Here is a 21400-nt window from a genome sequence, read left to right as displayed (position 1 = left end):
AAGTGACTAAACTGTTCATATCCTTTGACACTACAACTTGGGCATATCCCCCAAAGAGTAAAAGACAGAAATGGATATGTGATAGATATTTATAGACACACACAGACACACACACACAGATGCGGGTGCACAAAGGAATCTAATTAGTTCAGAGCACTCAACTTGGAGTCACAAAGATCTGAGTTCAATCCAGTCTCAGAAACTTACTAGCTGCGTGATCCCAAGTCAGTTAACCTGTCTGCCTTAGTTTCCTCATTTGTAAAATGGAAACAATAGCACCAACTTTCCAGAGCTGTGTGAAGATCAATTGAGATAATACTTTCAAAGCACTATGCAATCCTTAAAATGAGATATCAAAGTTATTTATCAACCTCATTAGTATTATTAACTGAAGCTAAGTATGAAACTAACAAAGAACTGTAAACAAAGTGGGAGAGCCCCTCAGTTTGGATTGACTGAATGATTGAGTCATTGGGTCTCCCTAGTTCTCAATTTCCTCTACAAAATAAAGGGTAAGGGGTTGAAAATTTCTAAGGTGACCATACTAGCTCTAGTGTGCTTAGTAGAGATTGGATTTTGAGTCAGTGAAATCTGGATTCTAATTCCATCTGAGTACACTGTTGTATATTTGGTCCTTGCTTTATAATTACCAGCAAGTTATATCAACTGCTTGATCCTCAAATTCTTTTTCTGTAAAACAGTAATAATGTCTGTAGGATTTACCACCTGGTACTGATGTAAGAATTAAATGAGAAAGTAAATGTACTTTGTAAAACCTAATGGAGTTCAGTTGTTATCATCATTATTTTTATCCGACTTGCCCAAAGACAACATTGTGCAGTGGAAAAAAAGATCAGAAGATCTAAGTTGGCCCACTGCCCATGCCCCTTCCTGCTGGAAAAGAGGAGGGCAGGTACGTCATCTCTCTGGGCCTAGACCCCCTAATCTGTAAAATGAAGGAATTGGGCTAAATGAATGCACAAGTCATTTCCAGCTCTAAATCTACACAAAAAGTTATGATGAGGATGGAAGCCCCTGCCCATTAAACCCTGTGCTCTTTCCCCTAAACTGCCAGGCCCCTCTACTAAGATTAGGCAAGGGGAAAAGCTCACATGGGAATCTGAGGAATTGAGGGGGCTGATTATCTCTGTTCCAGTTAATTCCAAAGTCATAATATAAACAATTATAGTTTTAGTTCAAACCTCAATGAGTGTTCCACAATTATTAAGTCTGTCCTATCCATCTGGATAAGAAACTCTAGATGAGGTAGCAGTTAGACTGAGCATGCAAAATTGTGGTAGAGGGACAAGGAAACCCCAGGCCACAGTGAGAACCACAGACTCTGGCTTCATTCTCTTGGGAAATGAAGACTTCAATCTAGACTCTTTTCTGGTTTCAAAATGGGTTCCTTCCAGGGCAGCAGGTCGAAAATGAGTCTGTGCCTGTTTGAACACTCTGAACAATATACTTATTATCCAAGTCAGAACAAATGCTTAAGAACAGCAAGTTGGGGGAGATGGGCCCGGGGGAAGGGGGGAAGGCAAATATAGCCATCATTCATTCATTCAATCGACAAATATTTATTAATCAAACATCTATTATTTGCAAAACACTGTGCCAGGCAATAGGAAAAATACAAAATATAGATAAGATTTAACCCTGACCTTTGTTGACCTTATATACTGGCAAGAAAATAAAATTTAATATAGAATACTTCTAAGAATGCTAATTATAACTAGCATTTGTTACATTTTGAAGTTTTCAAAATCTTTAAAACACATTATTTTATTTGATTTAATAAATAATAGAGAGAAATGAACAAGGTTATGTTAGGTCCAAGGCAATGGACATTCCAGGGAGAACCAGGCACATAATTGCCTCTAATATAAATACAAAAATATTCTCCAAAAAGGGCTTTCTCTGATGAGCCAAAGTGGATGAAATCTACTAAAGCAGGGATCCTACAGGTTTAACATTAGGATATTATGAGGGACTGCTGCCTTTACTGTTTCTGTGATATAGCAACATCAAATTTTTTACATTTTTGATGTCTGAGTTGCTAGTGGGGCAACAGGTGCAGAAAGGGGACAGCTGATATACTTTGTAGCTTCCCTCACTATAGGAACCTAGATTTCATATTTCACATCCTCTTTCCCTACTTAGATCCTATAATCCCTAACCCTAAAGCTTGTGGGACTAGAAATTAGATCTCTTCACTCATTAAGAATTCCTTGGAGGAGTAAAGACTCTCTTCCAGAATTCCAGAATGAAAGAGGCAAACAGAAGCAAAGCAAATGGAGGAACTTCAAAGAAAATGATTTAGAAAACTCCAAACAACCCTGGAATCTCCCCATGACCCAATTTGCCAAGGACTGGTAGTAGGGCAGAGAGTAAATATACTCCGAAGTATTCATTCTCTAGTCTATTGACAAATTTCAATGCCAGTGAGTCACCAAGTCATTCTTAGTCCCCTCACCATCTCAGTTCCAGAGGAGTCAACAGAGACCTGACCTATTCTGGACATGATGGAGAAGGAAATTTCTCCCCTTGGGTTAAACATTTCCACAAATGGCTATCTTGTCCACTGCAAAATCTGGAAATCTAGAATTGGAAGGTTCTACAAAGCTAATCTCCATAAACCCTAGGGCTGTTGAATATCCACTTAATCCCCTCCAAGGGAAAGAAGCATTCATCATCCTTCAAAAATAGAACATTTGGGGGGAGGCTAGGGAGTAGTGATAAAGCACTGGCCCTCGAGTCAGGAGTACTGAGTTCAAATGGGTCTCAGACACTTAATAATTACCTAGCTGTGTGGCCTTGGGCAAGCCACTTAACCCCATTTGCCTTGCAAAAAAACCTAAAAAACAAAAAACAAAGAAATAGAACATTTGATGGTGATAAGTCTAAGGAGACATTTACCACATGACCCACATCACACACCCCCCTACAGACAGACCTCCTCCTACCATTCATACCCCTAATGGAGGCCTGTTTTCTCTCTGGCACTGGAGAGTTATACCCAAGTCGCCCAGCAATTAGTGCTATTGAGTCAGGTCTGACCTTCCTTAAAGAACTGCAGAGAGGCAGTTTTCTTGCAACCCAGCAACAATAAATTAACTTCTGGATACCAGAAGCAATAAAATGTGCTTTCCCCTCAGCCACAAGGACTAACTTGAGTATCTCTAGGACAACCGCTTTCCTTATTTTCTTAAGCTGAAACTCATAGGAAGGCATAAAGACAACAGCAATTAGGGGGGAGAGGAAAAGGGGCTTCATCTTTAGGAATATGAAAACTAAAATATGGGGAGGAAGGTGGAAGCCACAGGTCAACCCTTAATGATATATACAAAGTCTTCTCATTTAATGATGACATTCTCTGGTTTTATACTACCTGATCACTCTAAAAAGCTCTGCTATGGCTAGGCAAGCTAGGCAAGTTCTTCCTGGGTTTGCTTGCCCATGGTTGGAGGGTTTCAGCTCTACCTAGCCGACTGATGTAAACAACGAACATGTCCCAAGAATTTTAATTGCCATTTTATTAATGGCTACTCCATTACCATCACAGAGAATAGGCTCTGCCAGGGCAGGGGCACCTCCTAATCACCAACCAACAAAATCCACATAAACCCAGTCCCTTGCCTCAGAGGTTAAAGATTAAACAGGACCTTGAAAAAAAGCATAATGAGTTATTGCAGCCTAGTCTAAATCTCCAAGTCTACTTAGCAGAAGCCCTGGGGTCCATTTCCCTGCCCTGACCAGAACCACAGGGGCTGTCAGAGGAGCTATCTTCCAGACTTGGAGGAGCACAAGGGGAGAAAGGCCAGAACTTTAAGCTGCTAGGGGTTAAAAGGACTCTCAAAGAAACAGCTATTTTATGACAAGATACCCAGAAAAAGAACAGAAGTGGTGAAGAACAAGGAGGGAAGAAGCCCTGAATTTAAGGTTAAAAGGGACTTTGGAAGCCCATCTAGTCCAGTTCCCTTATTTTACAGAAACCCAGAGAGTTGAGGTGATTTGCCTAAGGAAATACAGGTGAGATTTGAATTCCCTTCTCTTATTCCAAAGCCAGGGCTAGTTCTATCTCTAAAAGGGGAAGAAGAAGAGGAGGAGGGAAATAGAGGGCTGATATCTCAATCAGAAAACCAAAAAATCAAATGCAGGAAAAGGAAACCATGGTAAGTCTACCTCTAACCCCAGACATTGGAGACTTATCAAAACGAGAAGTTAACCAGAGAAAGAAAAGAAGAGGTAAAGGAAAAGGGAATTCAGACGGGACCTAGTCCAGTCATAGGCTTGTGTAATTGTCTACTTGAGTAGACCTGGGCTTTCAGTGAGATGGTCAGACTGGATCTTTCTGAGTTCTAAAATGGTACTCCACAATTCTGGGTCCTTCTGAGTTCTGAAATGGTACTCCACAATTCTAATAAGAGTTTTGCCTGAAACCAGGAAATCAACCAATGCCTTTCAATTTTTGCTCAGTTTCCCTGGAGCAGAATAAGGATCCCAGGTATGGCCCCTCGTTCATTGATGCATGTGCTATTAATGTGGTTCACAAAATGATTGTCCCTGATTAGGAATTCTTTCCTAGCCTCCTCCAGCCCATGTGACTCGGATAATGTCTTTACTTGAGGTACACAGCAAATCAAACAGCTGTTGAGGGAAGATTGACTGAACTGCCTTCTCAGCCTAGTTCAACCAACCCAGATGAATAAATGCTATGAAATTCCCTCCCCAAAGATTGCTGTAAAATCGGATGAGACAACTTTTCTTTAAAAACAAAATTCATAAAAGACATTCCTGCTTATGGTAAATATAGTCTAGGAAATAAAGATTTCATCCTACAGTACAGGGATAACAGAGGCCTTGGACCCTAAAGAGGTTGCCTCAAGGTCTTCACACTCTATTGATCAAGCCTGAGAAAACCAAGGAAGGGTGAAATAGGCAGCTAAATAGCTGTTTGGGAATGAACATAGATTGGAGGCAGGAAGTGGGGAGAGGAACCTGGAAGAAACATTTCCAAACCCCTGTTCTTTATTTAAAATTTTATTGACATCTTTTTTCTATCATTTTCCTTTCTATTCTTCTTCCTATTCTTCAAACCATCCTCTGAAATAAGGAAGAAAAAAAATTCAGCAAAACTAAGGAGGACATAAACTGAGTTTGATAGAATGTATAATGTTCCATAGCCATTAGTCCTCCACCTTTGCAACAAAGGTAGGGAGATATAGTTTTCTCATTTTTTAATCAGAGTCGAGTTTGGTCATTATAATTCACAATATTTCAAACCTCAGCTCTCCTGAAGAAAGGTTCATGTTCTGGTGCTTCCTAAATGGCTGTCCTACCAAATGTTTAAATTTTTGATGTGGTTTTTTTTTTTTTTTGGTCAGCTTGGACAAAATTCTCAGTAATGAAAGTACAGGAAGTATCAACTCAGCCTTGACACCTAAAACACCTCCTGATCTGAAAAACCACTGACTCATTGAGTCAGCTCACTCTGATGACTCCTGTTGCCCAGACATCATACATACATAACACAAGAACTATCAATGGGCAGCACAGATCACCCAATGCACTGGCACTGTCTACTGACATGTCACTCAGTGACTAAATGGGTAGAGTGGTCACTGGTGCATTCACAGGATCAACTCAACAGCTCAACCAGAGTTGAAAAGTCTTTTTAGAGTGTAGGCTACTTGATAGCAATGACTTTCTCCCCCACTCACCCTTAGGAACTAGGAGACTTTAGATAGATAGATAGATAGATACATACATACATACATACATACATACATACATAGATAAAGAGATATAGAGATAGAGACAGAGACAGAGACAGAGACAGAGATAGAGATAGAGATAGAGATAGAGATAGAGATAGAGATAGAGATAGAGATAGAGACAGAGAAAAAAGGGAGATCTGGAACCTAAATCTCAGAAATAGTGAGTAGAACAGCTAGGATACGAACCATGTCCTCTGAGTCCAAATCCTCTGCAAAGAACACTAGCAAAAAATTAAGAAATAAGGAGAAATAAAACAGAAGGAGAATAAGGGCAGGAAAGATGAAAAAGTTAGTGAAGCAGAGTAGGTTTCCTTCCACTTCGATAGGTAATTCTCAAAATCAACTCATGAATTAGGGGATAGGAGAAAAATTTAATAATCTGTGTTTGGGAGAGAAGAGTGATAAGAAAAAGAAAAAAAGGAGGAGGAGGAGCAGGGAGGAAAATGAAAACAAGAAGAACAAGAACAAGAAGGAGGAGAAAGGGAAAAGAAGACAAGAATGAGAATGAGAACAAATACAAGATGAGATAGAGAAAAGATAGAAAAATTAAAAGATCACATTTATATTGTTTGAAAATCTCAATCTACATTATCTCATTTGACCCTTCATCATCATCCCCATTTCACAAATAAAGAAACTGAAGTTTTGCAAGGGTTAAGTGCTTGCCCATGATTGCACAGCCAATAAATATCTGATACAGAATTTGAACTCAGCTCTTTCTGATTCCCAGTCCAGTACTCCATCCATTATGATACTTCCAGAGTTAAGTAGCAGAATCAGGTGTCCAACAAAGCATCTCCTCCTGGTTATTCTGAGACAATGCTCTTCACACAAAACTCCACTTTCCACTGGTTCTTCTAGAGTTGACTCACAAAGCACAACCACCTTAGGTAAAAAGAGAGTCTTAGACCTAGGATGGATACTGTGGAGCTGATGAGAAGAAGGAGGAGTGACCCTAGGTTAAATGGTTTTAAGAAAAACAAAGCAACATGACTCACTTGCTGTGCTTGGAAGACACAGAGTACGGGTAGGAGGTAGGAGCATAAAAGAACAGTTTTTAGAAAAAGGAAATGTGATCATGTACAATTCTTGATCATAAATAGAGAAAACTTCCACTGATGTTTGTGTCAAGGTGAAGTCCAAACCCCTACTCCCCTAGAACATCATCTAACCCAATCAATCTTCTCCTTCTTAATTCCTCTAGCACTTACTCGATAATTCTTCCTCTACCTTTGCATTGCTTTCATTGGAATGTTATTTAACAAAAACTTACCAAACTTTAATTACATGAACCTGAAAAGTTTCTGCACAGACCAACTCAAGGCTCCTAGGAAAGGAAAAGAAGTGGTCCAACAGGAAAAATATATTTATATCAAATTATCTGGGGTAAGGGCTAGTACCCTAAGATATATATTTAACAGATATACAGATATACAGATACACACATAAGCTCCAATAGATCAGTAAAGGATAGACAAAAACAATTCTCAAAAGAATTACAAACTATTACCAACAATATAAAACAATATCCCAAATCACTAATAATAATAGACGTGCAAATCAAAACAACCCTTAGGTTTTACCTCATACTCTGTAAACTGGCAAAAAAAAAAAAAGACAAAGGATGATAATAGTCAATGTTGGATTGTGGGAAGATAAGCACACTGATACACTGTTGGTAGAGCTGTGAATCACTACAACCATTTTGGAAGGCAATTTAGATTATGCAAATAAAGTGACTATTCACTTTGTAAATATTCACTTATAAATAAAATCCATTCCCTTTGGCCTAGAGATTCCATTACTAGGCTTTTACCCCAAGGACATCAAAATATTTGTGACAGCATTTTTGTGATAGCAAGAATTGGAAACAAAATAGATGTTCCATAGTTGGAGAGGGACTAAATATATTGTGGTACATGAAAATAATAGAATATTACTATACCATAAGAAATACTGAATAGGAATATAGACATGAAATGATAAAGTATGATGTAAGCAGAAAAAATAATATACCCAAAATATATACAACTACACACACACACACACACACACACACACACACACACACACACATATATACAATACAATAACTTGCAACAATATAAATGGAAAGAACAAATACACACAAATCAAAAGTGAATGTTGCAAAATTATAATAAACAGTTATGGCTTAAAGAAGAGAGCTGAGGAGGCACCAGAGATGGGAAATCCTTAAATATTACATACTGTACATATTTTCAGACTCTTTTAATGTATTTATAATTTATTCTAATTTTTCCCACTTTTTGAACTTAAACATTATTTTCTCTATTGGATGACTATCTGGGAAGGGGAGAAGAGATACCAGGGAAAACTAAGGTGATATAAAACAAAAGATTTTAATAAAAACTTTTTAAAAGAGGAAACATTATCTATCTCATGTATTGTTCATTAATTTTCACATATTTATGCCTTATTTCCCCTAAAAAAAGCTCCCTTGGGGAAGAGATTAACTCTACACTTTCCCTGAATACCCCACAATACCTTATAAAGCATTTTGGGTACATAAGAGGAGGCTCAGAAAATACTTGGTGGTTGGCCACAAAAAATTAACAACAGCACCCTCTACCCTCCCTTCCTCAGAGCTCCCCATTACCTGCATAAGCATTGGCCTGTTGCAGGAGTTCCGTGCAGGTGTGCACATCTGCAAATGCTCTGATGCCAAGGCAGTTGGTGGGATGTAACTGAGACTGGAGAAAATCACAGCAATTTTGCCGGACATCCATTAGTTGTAACAAACTGGCTGCTGGCAGCAGCACCTGAAGGGAAGAAATAAAGGTTGCCCACTGAGATACCCAAAGTGGACTCCTGGGATCTCCCAGACCTGACAGAGAATTAGAGCTATAAAATAAAAGCCCTCAACTCTCTTCAGTCTGGAAACAGGGCTCTCAGCTGAACCAAGGACCAAAGGAATACACCAATCAATAATCTGGCCCCAATGCTACCTTCTTCTCCTGTTCTCCCTCCACATAAGGTTAGCAGTGGAAAACTGAATAAACTCTGAGAATATTCTCAAAGCAAGGAGCCTGACTAGGCAGTAGGAACCTAGTAAGGTAGCAGTAGATGCTACCTTATAAAGCAAATATTTTATAACCCAGAAAAAAGACCACATTAACTATGATGTTCCCAAAGAAGTCAAAGGCTTTAAGAAAGATCTTGTATACAACAAAATATTCCTAACATCATTTTCATTTTAATGAGGAACTAGAAATAAAATAAATTGTCATCAATTAGGAAATAGCTAACAGTGGCAATAAATGACATGAGAAGATAAAATATTACTAATGCAGTAATAAAGAACAGATATAAAGAATTCAAAGGGAAGACAGGAAATGATATAAAGTGAAACATTCAGGGTTAAGATTATAGATAGATATAGATTCGATATAGATATAGAGCTAGAGCTAGAGAGAGATGGAGATGGAGATGGAGATGGAGATGGAAATGGAGATGGAGATAGATGATATAGGCATAGATATAGGCACAGAGATAGAGACAGAGACAGAGATAGAGATAGATAAATACACACACACTACCAAAAGGTAAATGGAGAAGAAAACAACAACCCTCCCAAACAAATTCACTAAATGATATACAACAATCAAATCTGGTCCCAGAATAGGTGAGGGACTATGGAGGCAGAACACTGTATAGGCTATCATATTCAACTTAAGTTCTGATTAATTTTGCTGAACTGTCTTTTTTCTTTTTTTTTTAATTTTGTTACAGTAGATGATTTGCCAGATAGAAGAGGGAGCCATTTGGAAATGAAGATGATATAAAAACAAAATATATCAATAAATTAGCTAGGGGGCCAAACAAGCCCAAAGAAAAGCGGAAAATATGAGACAAAACTTAAGTCTCATAAGGACTGAGCACGTCAGACATGGCCTACTCAGACTTCCAAGATCTCAAATTCTCATGTTTCCTCAATGCTCCTTCCACTTAGCTAATAATCTTTCTAAAGCACAAATCTTGAATTCCCCCACCCCCCCACCCCCAAATCCAAGTTTTCTCCCACCCCACCTCTGGTGGTTCCCTTGTTCCTCCAGGTTAACATGTAAAATTTTGTTTGGCTTTAAAGGCTTTTCCTATCTTCCCAGTCTTCTTATATCCACCTTATGCTCCACCAAGACCCTTTGGTGGGTTTGATCCAGCCACATTGGTCTCCTTTACCGTTCCTCACCCACTGCACTCGAGGCATCTTCACTGGTGGTCTAGCTGGCCTGGAGTGTTCTCCCCACCCCATCTGCTCTACTTAAAAGTCCCACCTGCTACTTGAAACCTTTCTTGATGTCCCAATTTTTCCACATCCCCTTCAACATTTGTCACTTTCCCCTTCTATCATTTTAGCCAATTTGACAGAAGTATGATGATATGTCAGTTGTTTTATAGTGATTTAGAACATTTTTATATGACTATCTATAGTTTTGACTTTTTTATAGAAAAACTGCCTGTTTACATTCTGTGACCAAGTAGTCAACTGAGGAATGACTCATAGTCTCATAGATCTGACAAAAATTTTTACATATTTTGTGATGAGATCTTTATCTGAAAAACTGCCTATAAAAATTCTCTTTCAATTTTCTGTGTCCCTTCTAATCCTGGCTACATTGGTTTTGCTTGTACAAAACCTTTTTAATTTGATGTAATCAAAATTATTCATTTTCTTTCTCACAATGCTTTTTCCTCTTGCATATTCATAAATTGTTCTCTTATCCATAAGTCAGATAGTTAATATGTTTCATATTCTAATTTTCTTATGTTATCTCCCTTTTACATGCAGGTCATATACCCATTTAGATCTTGCTAACTGGTATACAATATTGATCTATGCTCAATTTCTGCCAGACTGCTTTTCAGCTTTCCCAACAATTTTTACCAAATAATAAATTCTTATTCCAATCCTTATATTTGCCAAACAGAAGAATACAATGATCATTTGCTATTGTGTATTTTATGCCTTCTCTGTTCTACTCTCTGTTCTATCTCTTAACCAGTGGCAGATAGTTTGTGTTTTGTTTTGGGTTTTTTTTTAAATTTGCCACATTAGAGTTTAAGATCTGGTATTGCTAAACATTCTTCCTCGACATTTATTTCCATTAATTCCTTTGATGCTCTTGACCCAAGGCACATTTTCTCAGCGTTTGCCCTAATTAAGCCAAACCCAGGTTCCTTGATCTTTCACACATCACCTACTCCTAAAGTAAGGTGTTTCAGCTTTCAGGAAATCCTAAGCACAAGGAAGAACATCTTCCTTAGTGTACTATGGCTGTACCAATGGGCAGCAAGGTGGTGCAGGAGATAGCGCACTGGCCTTGGATTCAGGACAGGAGTTCAAATTTGAGCTCAAACACTTGCCACGTCCTAGCTATGTGACCTTGGGCAAGTCACTTAATCCTTATTGCCTCGCATCTAGAGTCATCTCCAGTCATCCTGATTCCTATCTGGCCACTGGACCCAGATAGCTCTGGAGGAGAAAGTCAGGCTGATGACATAGCATAGGACCCTCTCACTCAAATCCAATTCATGTGCTTGTCATGGCATCACCTTCCTAATGTTGTGGTCTTCTTTGAAAATGAAGGACATACAGAGAACTGAGTCATATTTTTAAAACAAAAAGCCATTCCCCAATTGACAAATGGTCAAAGGATATGCAAAGGCAATTTATAGATGAGGAGATCAAAGTAATCCATAGCCATATGAAAAAATGCTCTAAATCATTAATTATTAGAGAAATGCAAATTAAAGCTTCCCTAAGGTACCACCTCATACCTCTCAGATTGGCCAGTATGACCAGTAAGGATAATGATCATTGTTGGAAGGGATGTGGGAAATCTGGGACACTATTACACTGTTGGTGGAGCTGTGAACTCATCCAACCCTTCTGGAGAGCTATTTGGAACTATGCCCAAAGGGCAACAAAAATGTACATACCCTTTGACCCAGCAATACCACTACTGGGTCTATACCCTGAAGAGATGAGGAAAAAGGGTGAAAACATTACTTGTACAAAAATATTTATAGCAGCCCTCTTTGTGGTGGCAAAGAATTGGAAATCCAGTAAATGTCCTTCAATTGGGGAATGGCTTAGAAAACTGTGGTATATGTATGTCAAGGAACACTATTGTTCTGTTAGAAACCAGGAGGGATGGGATTTCAGGGAAACCTGGAGGGATTTGCATGAACTGACGCTGAGTGAAATGAGCAGAACCAGAAAAACGCTGTACACCCTAACAGCAACATGGGGGTGATGATCAAACTTGAAGGACTTGCTCATTCCATCAGTGCAACAATCAGGAACAATTTTGGGCTGTCTGCAAAGGAGAGTGCCAGCTGTATCCAGATAAGGAGCTGTGGAGTTTGAACAAAGTGCAAGGACTATTCCCTTTAATTTAGGAAAAAAACAGATAGCTTATTGTCTCATCTTGTTACCTCTTAGACTTCTCTTTAAGGATATGATTTCTCTCTCATCACACCCAATTTGGATCAAGGTACAACATGGAAACAAAGTAAAGACTGACGGAGTGCATTCTGGGGGGGGGAGGGGGGAAGAAAGCAAGATGGTAGAAAATGTAAAACTCAAATAATGTCTTTAATAAAAATAAATTTAAATTAAAAAAAATTATATGGACAATAAACATTATTCCAGGAAAAAAAAAATAAAGTCACACCTTACTAGCAGCAAAACAAAAGGACAGAATGGTATCTTTTTATTTAATTAATTATGTGTAACTACTCTAAAGTTCAAGGCCCTGAGTTGGTTAATTTTCTTCATTTAATGAGCTCCTTAAAAGTTCAGTTCATATCTGTGGGGTGGGGGTGGGGGGAGGGAAGCAAGATTGGGAAAAAATTGTAAAACTCAAATAATGTCTTTAATTAAAAAAAAAGAAAATAAAAAAAATGCCTGGAAAAAAAAAAGTTCAGTTCAATCATGAGATGAGCCACTCCTTCTCTCTGGCTTAGAAAAGCTGAGCCCCCATTAGTCTCTGAAGTGTAGTAGTTTACACTTGAAAGTATGGGTGTTTATAAAAAATCTTACTTTAACCAAGAAAAGCTTTATGATAAATTTGGAAGCTTTGTGAAAAATACTTTTGCGAAATATTTTCATCTGTAAATTAATTTATTGTAATGTTAATCTAATATTGATAACAATTGTTTCTAACCTATTTTAATTAATGAGACTGGAACTTTTAGTGTTCTCTTGGGTGAAGTTTTGGAATGTGAGTGGTATGTTATAATGTCTGTATTTTTTGTACAAGATAATCTAAAGATTTTGTATAAGGACAAATTCCAATTAAACTTTTGGGAATTTAAAAAAAAAGAAAAGAAAATGAAGGACAAACATTATTATCATGACTATGCCAATAGAGACAGTGTGACATAAGAGAGAAAGAAAGTGCTGGTCTTTGAGAAGACTTAGATTCAAATCCCGCTTCTGTCAATAGGTAATTCTCAGACAGTCTCTGATCTCAAAGTCTCAGTGTTCTCATCTATAGTTGTTTTTTTAGTTGTTTAGTTGTTTTGTTTTGTTTTTTGCAAGGCAATGGGGTTAAGTGGCTTGCCTAAGGCCACAAGGCTAGGTAATTATTAAGTGTCTGAGGCTGGATTTGAACTCAGGTACTCCTGACTCCAAGGCCAGTACTCTATCCACTGTGCCAACTAGCTGCCCCTTGTTCTCATCTATAAAATGGGAATAAGAGAGTTTTTGTAATGATTAAATGTGATTCCGTATTCAAAGTGCTTTGAAAACCTCACAAACTTCTATAAATTCTAGCTGTTGTTTTAGCTGTCATACAGCAATCTCCTCTGCCTATGCCTCCTTTTCTCATTCCTATTCCCCTCTGCCCCAACAGGATAGCCATCAATTAACAATATGTCCTTGGGTGTTTTCTAAGTCACTGATCCATTCCAAGTGGACACAGCCAGTCTCTGAAACTGCCTCCTCCATCCCCACCAGGCAGCCATAAAAACAGAAAACTCAATTAACCTGTAGACTTGCTCAGCCTGGATACACAGATTCCAAGAACAGATTAGTCTTCAGTCCTGCTGGCTAAGTTGGGATATCATTAACTATTCCTACCACTTCTGTACAAACAGGTACATGCACACACAAAGAGGATAGAGAATCAACCATGTTCCCAGTTCCAGAGTGGTAACCACCAAAATATATTTCCTTGATTTGGGGTGTGACAGAAACAAAACTGGACAAATCCACCTCTCACTAAGAAAGCAATGTCCTTAATCACTGAAAGGTAGAACAAGAACAACCTAACCTATGACATAATAAAGCTAGAGAACAGCTAAGGAGAGGGGTGAAAGGAAGTATGAAGGGATGACCTCTTGTATTTCAGAAGGTAAGATAGTAGAAAGAAAAAGGTATCCTTTTATCTTCAGCAAATCATTTCATATCTCTGACCCTTGGTGTTTTCATCTTTAAAATGACAGTAATCTGATCTGCTTGGCAAGAGTTCTTGATGTCTTTTGAACAAGGACCAGTCAAGTTCAGAAAGTTCTTTACTAAGTTGACTTGAGATGGGAAATTTTCAGTCATGCAACTCTTGAAGACTATCCACCAAAAGAAATTAGTTATAATTAGCATCAGTGGAAAGAGCACCCAGACCAACAAAATCCCAGAGGAAAGGATTTCTGATTTTGTTGGTGTGGATGTTCCTTTAGTACAGAGACTTCAAGTCTGTATAAATGGTAAAAAAAAAAAAAAAAAAAAAAAAAAAAAAGCACTTTAAAATCAAGGAGTGGGCCAGTTAGGTGGTGTACTAGGCAGAGAACCAACTCTGAAATCAGGAGGACCTGAGTTCTAATTCAGTCTCAGACACTTGATAGCCTCAGACACTGTCACTAACCCCAATTGTCTCACCAAAAAAAAAAAAAAAAAAATCAAGTGTTATGTAAAGGTAAAAATGCATTGTTGCTAGCATTGTTCTTATTATTAAGTGATCATTTCACTAAAGTAATCTTGTCTGTCCCAATGGTTACCTTCAAAAAAAAAAAACACCCAATAGTGGATTTCAGAAGTACACAAAATCAGAATATTGTACATTTTAACCGCAACATCATGTGATGTTGAATACTCCTCTCAGAATTCTATTTTCACCTTTTTAAATTTATTTTTTCCTTCATGAAGTTTCCCCCCTTTATTTTCATCCTTCTTTCCTTGTGTAACTAAGGAACTATGAGTAACATAATTGTACATATATAATCTATTTCAAATTCCTTGCTATCCTAGGTGGAGGGGGGGGAGAGTGGGAGTGAGAAAACTTTAGAAAGAAGAATGTTGAAAACTATCTTTAAAAATAATGGGGGGGGGGCTAGGTGGTGCAGTGGATAGAGCACCGGCCCTGGAGTCAGGAATACCTGAGTTCAAATTCGACCTCAGACACTTAATAATTACCTGGCTGTGTGGCCTTGGGCAAGCCACTTAACCCCATTGCCTTGCAAAAAAAACTGAAATAATAATAATAATAATGATGATGATGATGATAATGATGATGATAATTGCAGCAGGGCAGCTAGGTGGCACAATGGATAGAACACAGGCCCTGGAGTCAGGAGGACCTGGGTTCAAATCCGACCTCAGACATTTAATAATTACCTAGCTGTGTGACTATGGACAAGTAACTTAATCACATTGCCTTGCAAAACATAAACTAAAAAAAAATAAATTAAAATAATTTATAAAAAAAATAGCTAGCAGGGGGCAGCTAGGTGGTGTAGTGGATAAAGCACCGGCCCTGGAGTCAGGAGTACCTGAATTCAAATCTGACCTCAGACACTTCATAATTACCTATCTGTGTGACCTTGGGCAAGCCACTTAACCCGTTTGCCTTGCAAAAACCTAAAAAAAAAAATAGCTAGTAGAATGTAAGCTCGCTGAAAGACACTTAGAATGGAAAAAAGCACTAGAACTAGATTTGATTCTCCCTGATTTCATCAACTTGGGCAAGTCACAGCTTCCCTGGGCCTCAGTTTACTCAAATGCAAAATGAGGAGGCTGGATTTAAATTGCTTCTGAGATCATCTCTGTACCAATGAACATACAATTAATGCCGACTACAATTTGTCATTTAGTCATTTTTCACTTATGTCTGATTCTTCAGGACCACATATGGCATTTTTTTTGACAAAGATACTGAAATAGTTTGCCATTTCCTGGTACATAGAAACCAATTAATACATGCATACTAAATTGCTTACATAAATTTACATTCTAAGGAAAGAATATTCTAAAATTCCAGATGTCAGCAAGGTAGGAAGCCATGTTGTGCCCAAATTCTCAAGCTCATGATGCCATGTGGTTTAGGAGACAGAAGGCCTGGATTCAAGTTCTGCCTCCTACAATTCCTAGGGTATATGAGATTTAACTTCTCAAAGCCTCAGTTTCTTCATCTGTAAACTAGATACAACAATTTTTGTATCACCTAATTCACAGGCTCACTATGAGGAAAAGTACTTTGTTTAAAGTTAAGCTATCATAGAAATGTAAATTGTTCTATGACAACAGTCTGGAAAGGTAAACTAATAAACATTCCTTCTGTGTTCTCAGGTTACATTTTTCAGTATCTGAAATTTAACCCCTGTGGTTTTCAATTTCTCTGTTGTTTAGAATTCACACTAAGGAGACAAAAATGATAATCTGGCCTCCTCTTCCTATTTGGGTCTGCCTCTGCCTGAAAACATTCCCCTTGGCTGCTTCTTAAAATGAACAGAGCTGTGGTTTCTCTAATTGCCTGTTCCCACTGTTTGATCTTTAGATGTTAATTATGAGTCAAAGTCTTTTCTCTTTCTTGAAGAAATTTAAAAGGAAATTAGGAGTGAAAAGATAAGATGTGGACTAGATTACTAAAATAATAATAATAACAATAATAATAATATATAACTCATTTTATACAATGCCCTACAGTTTCCAAAGTCCGTTCTTTTTTCTTTTTTCTTTTTTTTTTTTTAGGTTTTTGCAAGGCAAATGGGGTTAAGTGGCTTGCCCAAGGCCACACAGCTAGGTAATTATTAAGTGTCTGAGACCAGATTTGAACCCAGGTATTCCTGACTCCAAGGCCGGTGCTTTATCCACTACAGCACCTAGTCATCCCTACTACGCCACCTAGCCACCCCTCCAAAGCCTGTTCTTCACAACAACCTCATCAAGATTTAGAGTATGAACATTATTACTCCCATTTTATAAATAAAGAAACTGAGGCTCTGAGGTTATGTGACTTGCACACATATATCCACCGCCCTGGGTCTCTCTCACTACCTTAGAGTTAAAATGAAACCCAGCCTGCACATTGTGAGGGTCAGAAATATAGTGAAAAAGTTAATATGTTCCAGTCTGAGAAAAAATAGAGAGCAATGTACCTGATGGAACCTCCATCATTTTCCCTCAGTTTCTCTGTTCTATTTATAAAATTTAAGAATTCTGAAGATAGGGATTCTCTTGATATACATATCTGGAACATTTTTTGTTGTTGTTCAGTCTTTTCAGTCAGTTCCTACTCTTTGTGACCCCATTTGGGATTTTCATGGCAAAGATATTAGAGTAGTTTGCCCATTTTCTTCTCTAGCTCATTTTACAGATGAGGAAACTGAGGCAAACAGGATTAAGTGACTTGCCCTGGGTCACACTGGTAGTAAGTATCTGAGAGAGGATTTGAACTCAGGTCTTCCTGACTTCATGGCTGGCGCTCTATTCATTTCATCACCCCATCTTGCAAAGAGCAAGTACTAACACTTCTCCACTTTTGCTGCTTGGTCCCCAAGGGCTTTCAGAAGATTCCATGTTTTCATCACATTATACATCTTAGACTAGAAAAGGTCTCAAAAGTCAGAGTCTAATCCTATCTCATTTTACAAATGAGGATACAAGTCACACAGTCAGTGAGCATTGAAAGTTAAGATTTGAATCCTGGTTGAGTCCTAAGTGTTCTTTCTACTTTATCTCACATCTTTCCTTAAAAACTGTTCTGCCCCAAATGAGCAGTAGGATTACAAATGGAGAAAACCTGAAGCCGGTGACTCCCTGTGAAAATGTTCCATCACATCTCTGTGCATTAGGCTTCTAAGTTTGTTTTTCAATTAGATTCAGTTAAAAAAACACTTATTAAGGACATTACTATGTGATGGAACATTACTGTTCTAAGTGATGGGAAAAGAGAGAAAGAGAGAGAAGAAGAAAAGAAAAGAGAAAAGAGAAAAGGAAGGGGGGAAGGGCGGGGAAGAGAAGGGATAGGGAAGGGGAGGGAAGGAACAGCCCCTCCCCTGAGAGAGCTTACATTCTGTCTACAAACATACACAGGTCATTACAAGGCAGTTTCAAGATGGAATGTATTTTTTTTTGAGGGTAGAAGAGATAAGCAGGGAAGCTGGGTGGCACAGTGGATAGAGCACTGGGCCTGGCATGGGAAAGACTCATCTTCCTGAGCTCAGATCTGGCCTCAGACCCTGTTTGTCTCAGTCTCCTCATCCATAAAATGAGATGGAGAAGGAAATGGCAAACCACTCTTGTTATCTTTGCCAAGAAACAAAACAAAATAGGGTCACAAAGAGTCAGACTCAGTTGAAACAACTGAACAATAACAAAAGAAGCTGCAATGGTCAACCCATCAGCCACATGTTTTCAGGAATGGAAGTTTGCCACAGGACAGGAATCATTTGGCTCACTATACAACAGCATTATAGTTCTTGGGATGACCCCTGCCTAAATACAGAACTGCCTCCCCCTTCTCCTTTTTTTGTTTGTGTCCCATTCTCCAGGTCAGGTGTCCCCCACCCCCAGGACAAGAAAACAGAGCAGAGGATATCCGGTCACAACTGTTTGTTTCCTTCAGCAATAACAAAAGGAAGTGCCCTGCCTTGGAGCACACCAGCAAGGCCGTGCCTGCTCCGTCACTCCATTCGGGGTTCGGTGTCTGCGCCAGTGATGATGACCTCAACCTTGTTGCCACAACTGACTACAGGATGGGGTGGGAGCTGTTCAATAACCTCTATCTTCATGTTGCACTACGAAGATGGATCGGAAACTGCAGGAAGGCCTCCAGGCACAATGGAGTCCAAAGACCCAGGTTCAGCTCTATTACCTATGGACACTGAACAAGCCCATTTTTCTCATCTGTAAATTATTCAAGTTTAGGCTCTGAGAGGACAACTCTAAATTGATCATCCTATGAAAGTCACTCTCTGCCAAGCTCATACAATTTTTCTTTTGAGGTTCTTCTTTCCTTGTAAGGAAAATTCTTTCTTTAAAAATAATGCTTTTACCCCAGCAACACCAAGTAAAGCCAAACACAAAACATTTCTTCATGGAGAAGTAAATATGTTCTCACATTAGCACTCCAAGGTATATGTACCAGGAACAAGTGACTCTCTGAGGTAATTCAACTAAGCCTATTTCAGCCCGAGAGAAAATTTCCCATGTCTCCAAATCCAATCTCACAGTATACTTAGGGTTTCATTTATTCGGATAATATCTCTGAATTCTTCATGGTAGGGATCTTTTGGTTTTGTATATCCCCTGTCACTACCTAAGTGTATTGTACTGTATATAGAGTGCCTGTTGAACTGAACTGGAATTGGACCCTAAGAGCATTGCCTTCAGAGATGCTGTTAAAATGGCAATATTAAATGGGAGGAGAGAAGGAAGTCCTTGGGGTTTCCTCTAACTGTCTCCCATTATCACATTTTAGCCTCTCCAGTACTATTTATCAGATTAACCCAGTCTTCAGGGTCTGACACATAAGACATTTACACATAAGTAAATTTTAATGAGAATAGGGAAGGGAACAGCAAGAAAATCCCCTAGAGGCATAGCACAGATCATGGAGCACTAGAAAATAGTTGGATACTTTTTTAGAGGAAAATGAAAAGTAACTGAAAAAAATTTAATAAAATATATTTTGAAAAAGAAGGAAATGGCAAGTATTACAATTTTGCTATTTGCTTGTTCAATTTAACTCTCTCCAAATATATGGAAAGAGCTATCTATATAGATATAGATATAGATATAGATATAGACATAGACATAGACATATAGATATGTGTATACATTTCTATATATGAATATACAAGTATTCTAAAACTATTTGTAACAGTTCAGCATATTTACATATATATCAGTTATACGTAACAGTAGTTTAGCTACTTATAAAATATTCTCATTTTTTTTTTGTGCAAGGCAATCAAGATTAAGTGATTTGCCCAGTCTCACACAGCTAGTAAGTGTCAAGTGTCTGAGGCCACATTTGTTTGACTCCAGGGTCTGTGCTGTATCCATTGCACTACCTCACTGCCCCACTCCTTATTTTTTATATACTGTATAATGATTGCTAATGATTACAAAATTCAATTTACAAAACAATTAGATTATCAGGAACCCAGAACCAGGGACATATGAGAAGAGTTGCTTGGAATGATCACTGGCCAGAGAGTCAGAACCAATTACCCTTACTTTCATTTAAAAAAAATTTTTTTGTTCTTTTTAATTATCACACATTTTCCCCTTCTACTTTCCTCATGGAAAGAAAGGGTACTTAGAAATCATCTAATTCAATCGTCTGATTTTACAGATGGGTGTACTCTGCTCTTTGTCCTGCCTCTCTCATAAAGGTACTATGAGCCCAAAGAGAGGGTATATGTGGTAAACAAACTTTGCAAACTATAAAGCATTTTACAAATGTAAGCACTTAACTATGACATACACCCAAGAAAAATTACTTGAGGTTTCACAATCAAAAGACAAAATATCCAAAAATAATTATAAAGTTCTCCATATCTCTCCCACTGAAAGGTCTACAAAGAAAACAGTCTTCACAACAACCTTTTGAGATGGATGACATAAATATAAAATCCATTTTGCAATTGAATAAAGCTGGAATCAAATAGAAATCTTACCCAAGATTGCACAAAGTCAGAATTTAAACCCATGTCTCCTATCCCCAAGTCTAGCTGTCATTCCATGAAAGCATGGGAAGCTAGCTGGTAGAAGCATTCAGTTCTTTCTCCTCCCCTGGAATTCCAAACCAAAGCCAGCAGTAGTCCTAACAATTAGACTCATTTTGGAGGCCTCAATTACCTGAACATTTTCTTCTGTCACCTCAATTTCAGCTGTATAGATGTAGTCAATCAGCTTACTCAGTGTCTGCCCATCCACATCTTTGATTTCAATCTTCTTGGCTTTACTTTCACTCATGTCACCTAAAATTCAAAAATAAAAGCATGAGTTTAAGGGTCTTTCTTTTATTTTTTTTCCCTACAGTTCTTTGCCCTCTATCAGGTGCCACCTAAACTTTGACCTTAAAAGCCACCACCAGACCTAGATGACCTGGGATCTATAAATTTGTTTTGGTTTCCCCACCACGTTTGATAACTCTATTTCAATATAATTGGTTTTCTTTGTAAATCCTATGTACTTTATCTTGTGCCATTATTGAGAAGGGGTATATAGGTTTCACCATGCTTAAAGGGATTGATACCATAAAGAAGGTAAAGAATCCCTGCTCCTGACTATGACCTTAAGAACTCATTAAGTTGTTCCTTTGAACCTTACATTTTGACTCTTAACTGCTGCC

General features: G+C 38.2%; 1 protein-coding gene across 6 annotated transcripts in view; it reads right to left on the bottom strand.

Moving 5' to 3' along the window:
- The window catches only part of KLHL3 (kelch like family member 3), a 196021-nt gene that overhangs the window by 97254 nt on the left and 77367 nt on the right, over positions 1 to 21400 (bottom strand). For 5 of the 6 annotated variants that reach the window (XM_074213498.1, XM_074213499.1, XM_074213494.1 and 2 more), the window contains 2 exons: positions 20905 to 21026; positions 8419 to 8581 (listed from right to left, as the gene is read on the bottom strand). In XM_074213498.1, coding sequence (XP_074069599.1) covers positions 8419 to 8581; positions 20905 to 21026 — 285 coding nt within the window. Of the gene's footprint in view, positions 1 to 8418; positions 8582 to 20904; positions 21027 to 21400 lie in introns of those variants that run through there. The other variant, XM_074213497.1, reaches the window with a different exon arrangement.

This window comes from Macrotis lagotis, chromosome 1 (assembly GCF_037893015.1).
Source record: "Macrotis lagotis isolate mMagLag1 chromosome 1, bilby.v1.9.chrom.fasta, whole genome shotgun sequence".
NCBI classification, from domain to species: domain Eukaryota; kingdom Metazoa; phylum Chordata; class Mammalia; order Peramelemorphia; family Peramelidae; genus Macrotis; species Macrotis lagotis.
The sequence above is the reverse complement of the archived record's forward strand: the minus strand, read 5'-3'. Positions and strand labels throughout refer to the sequence as shown.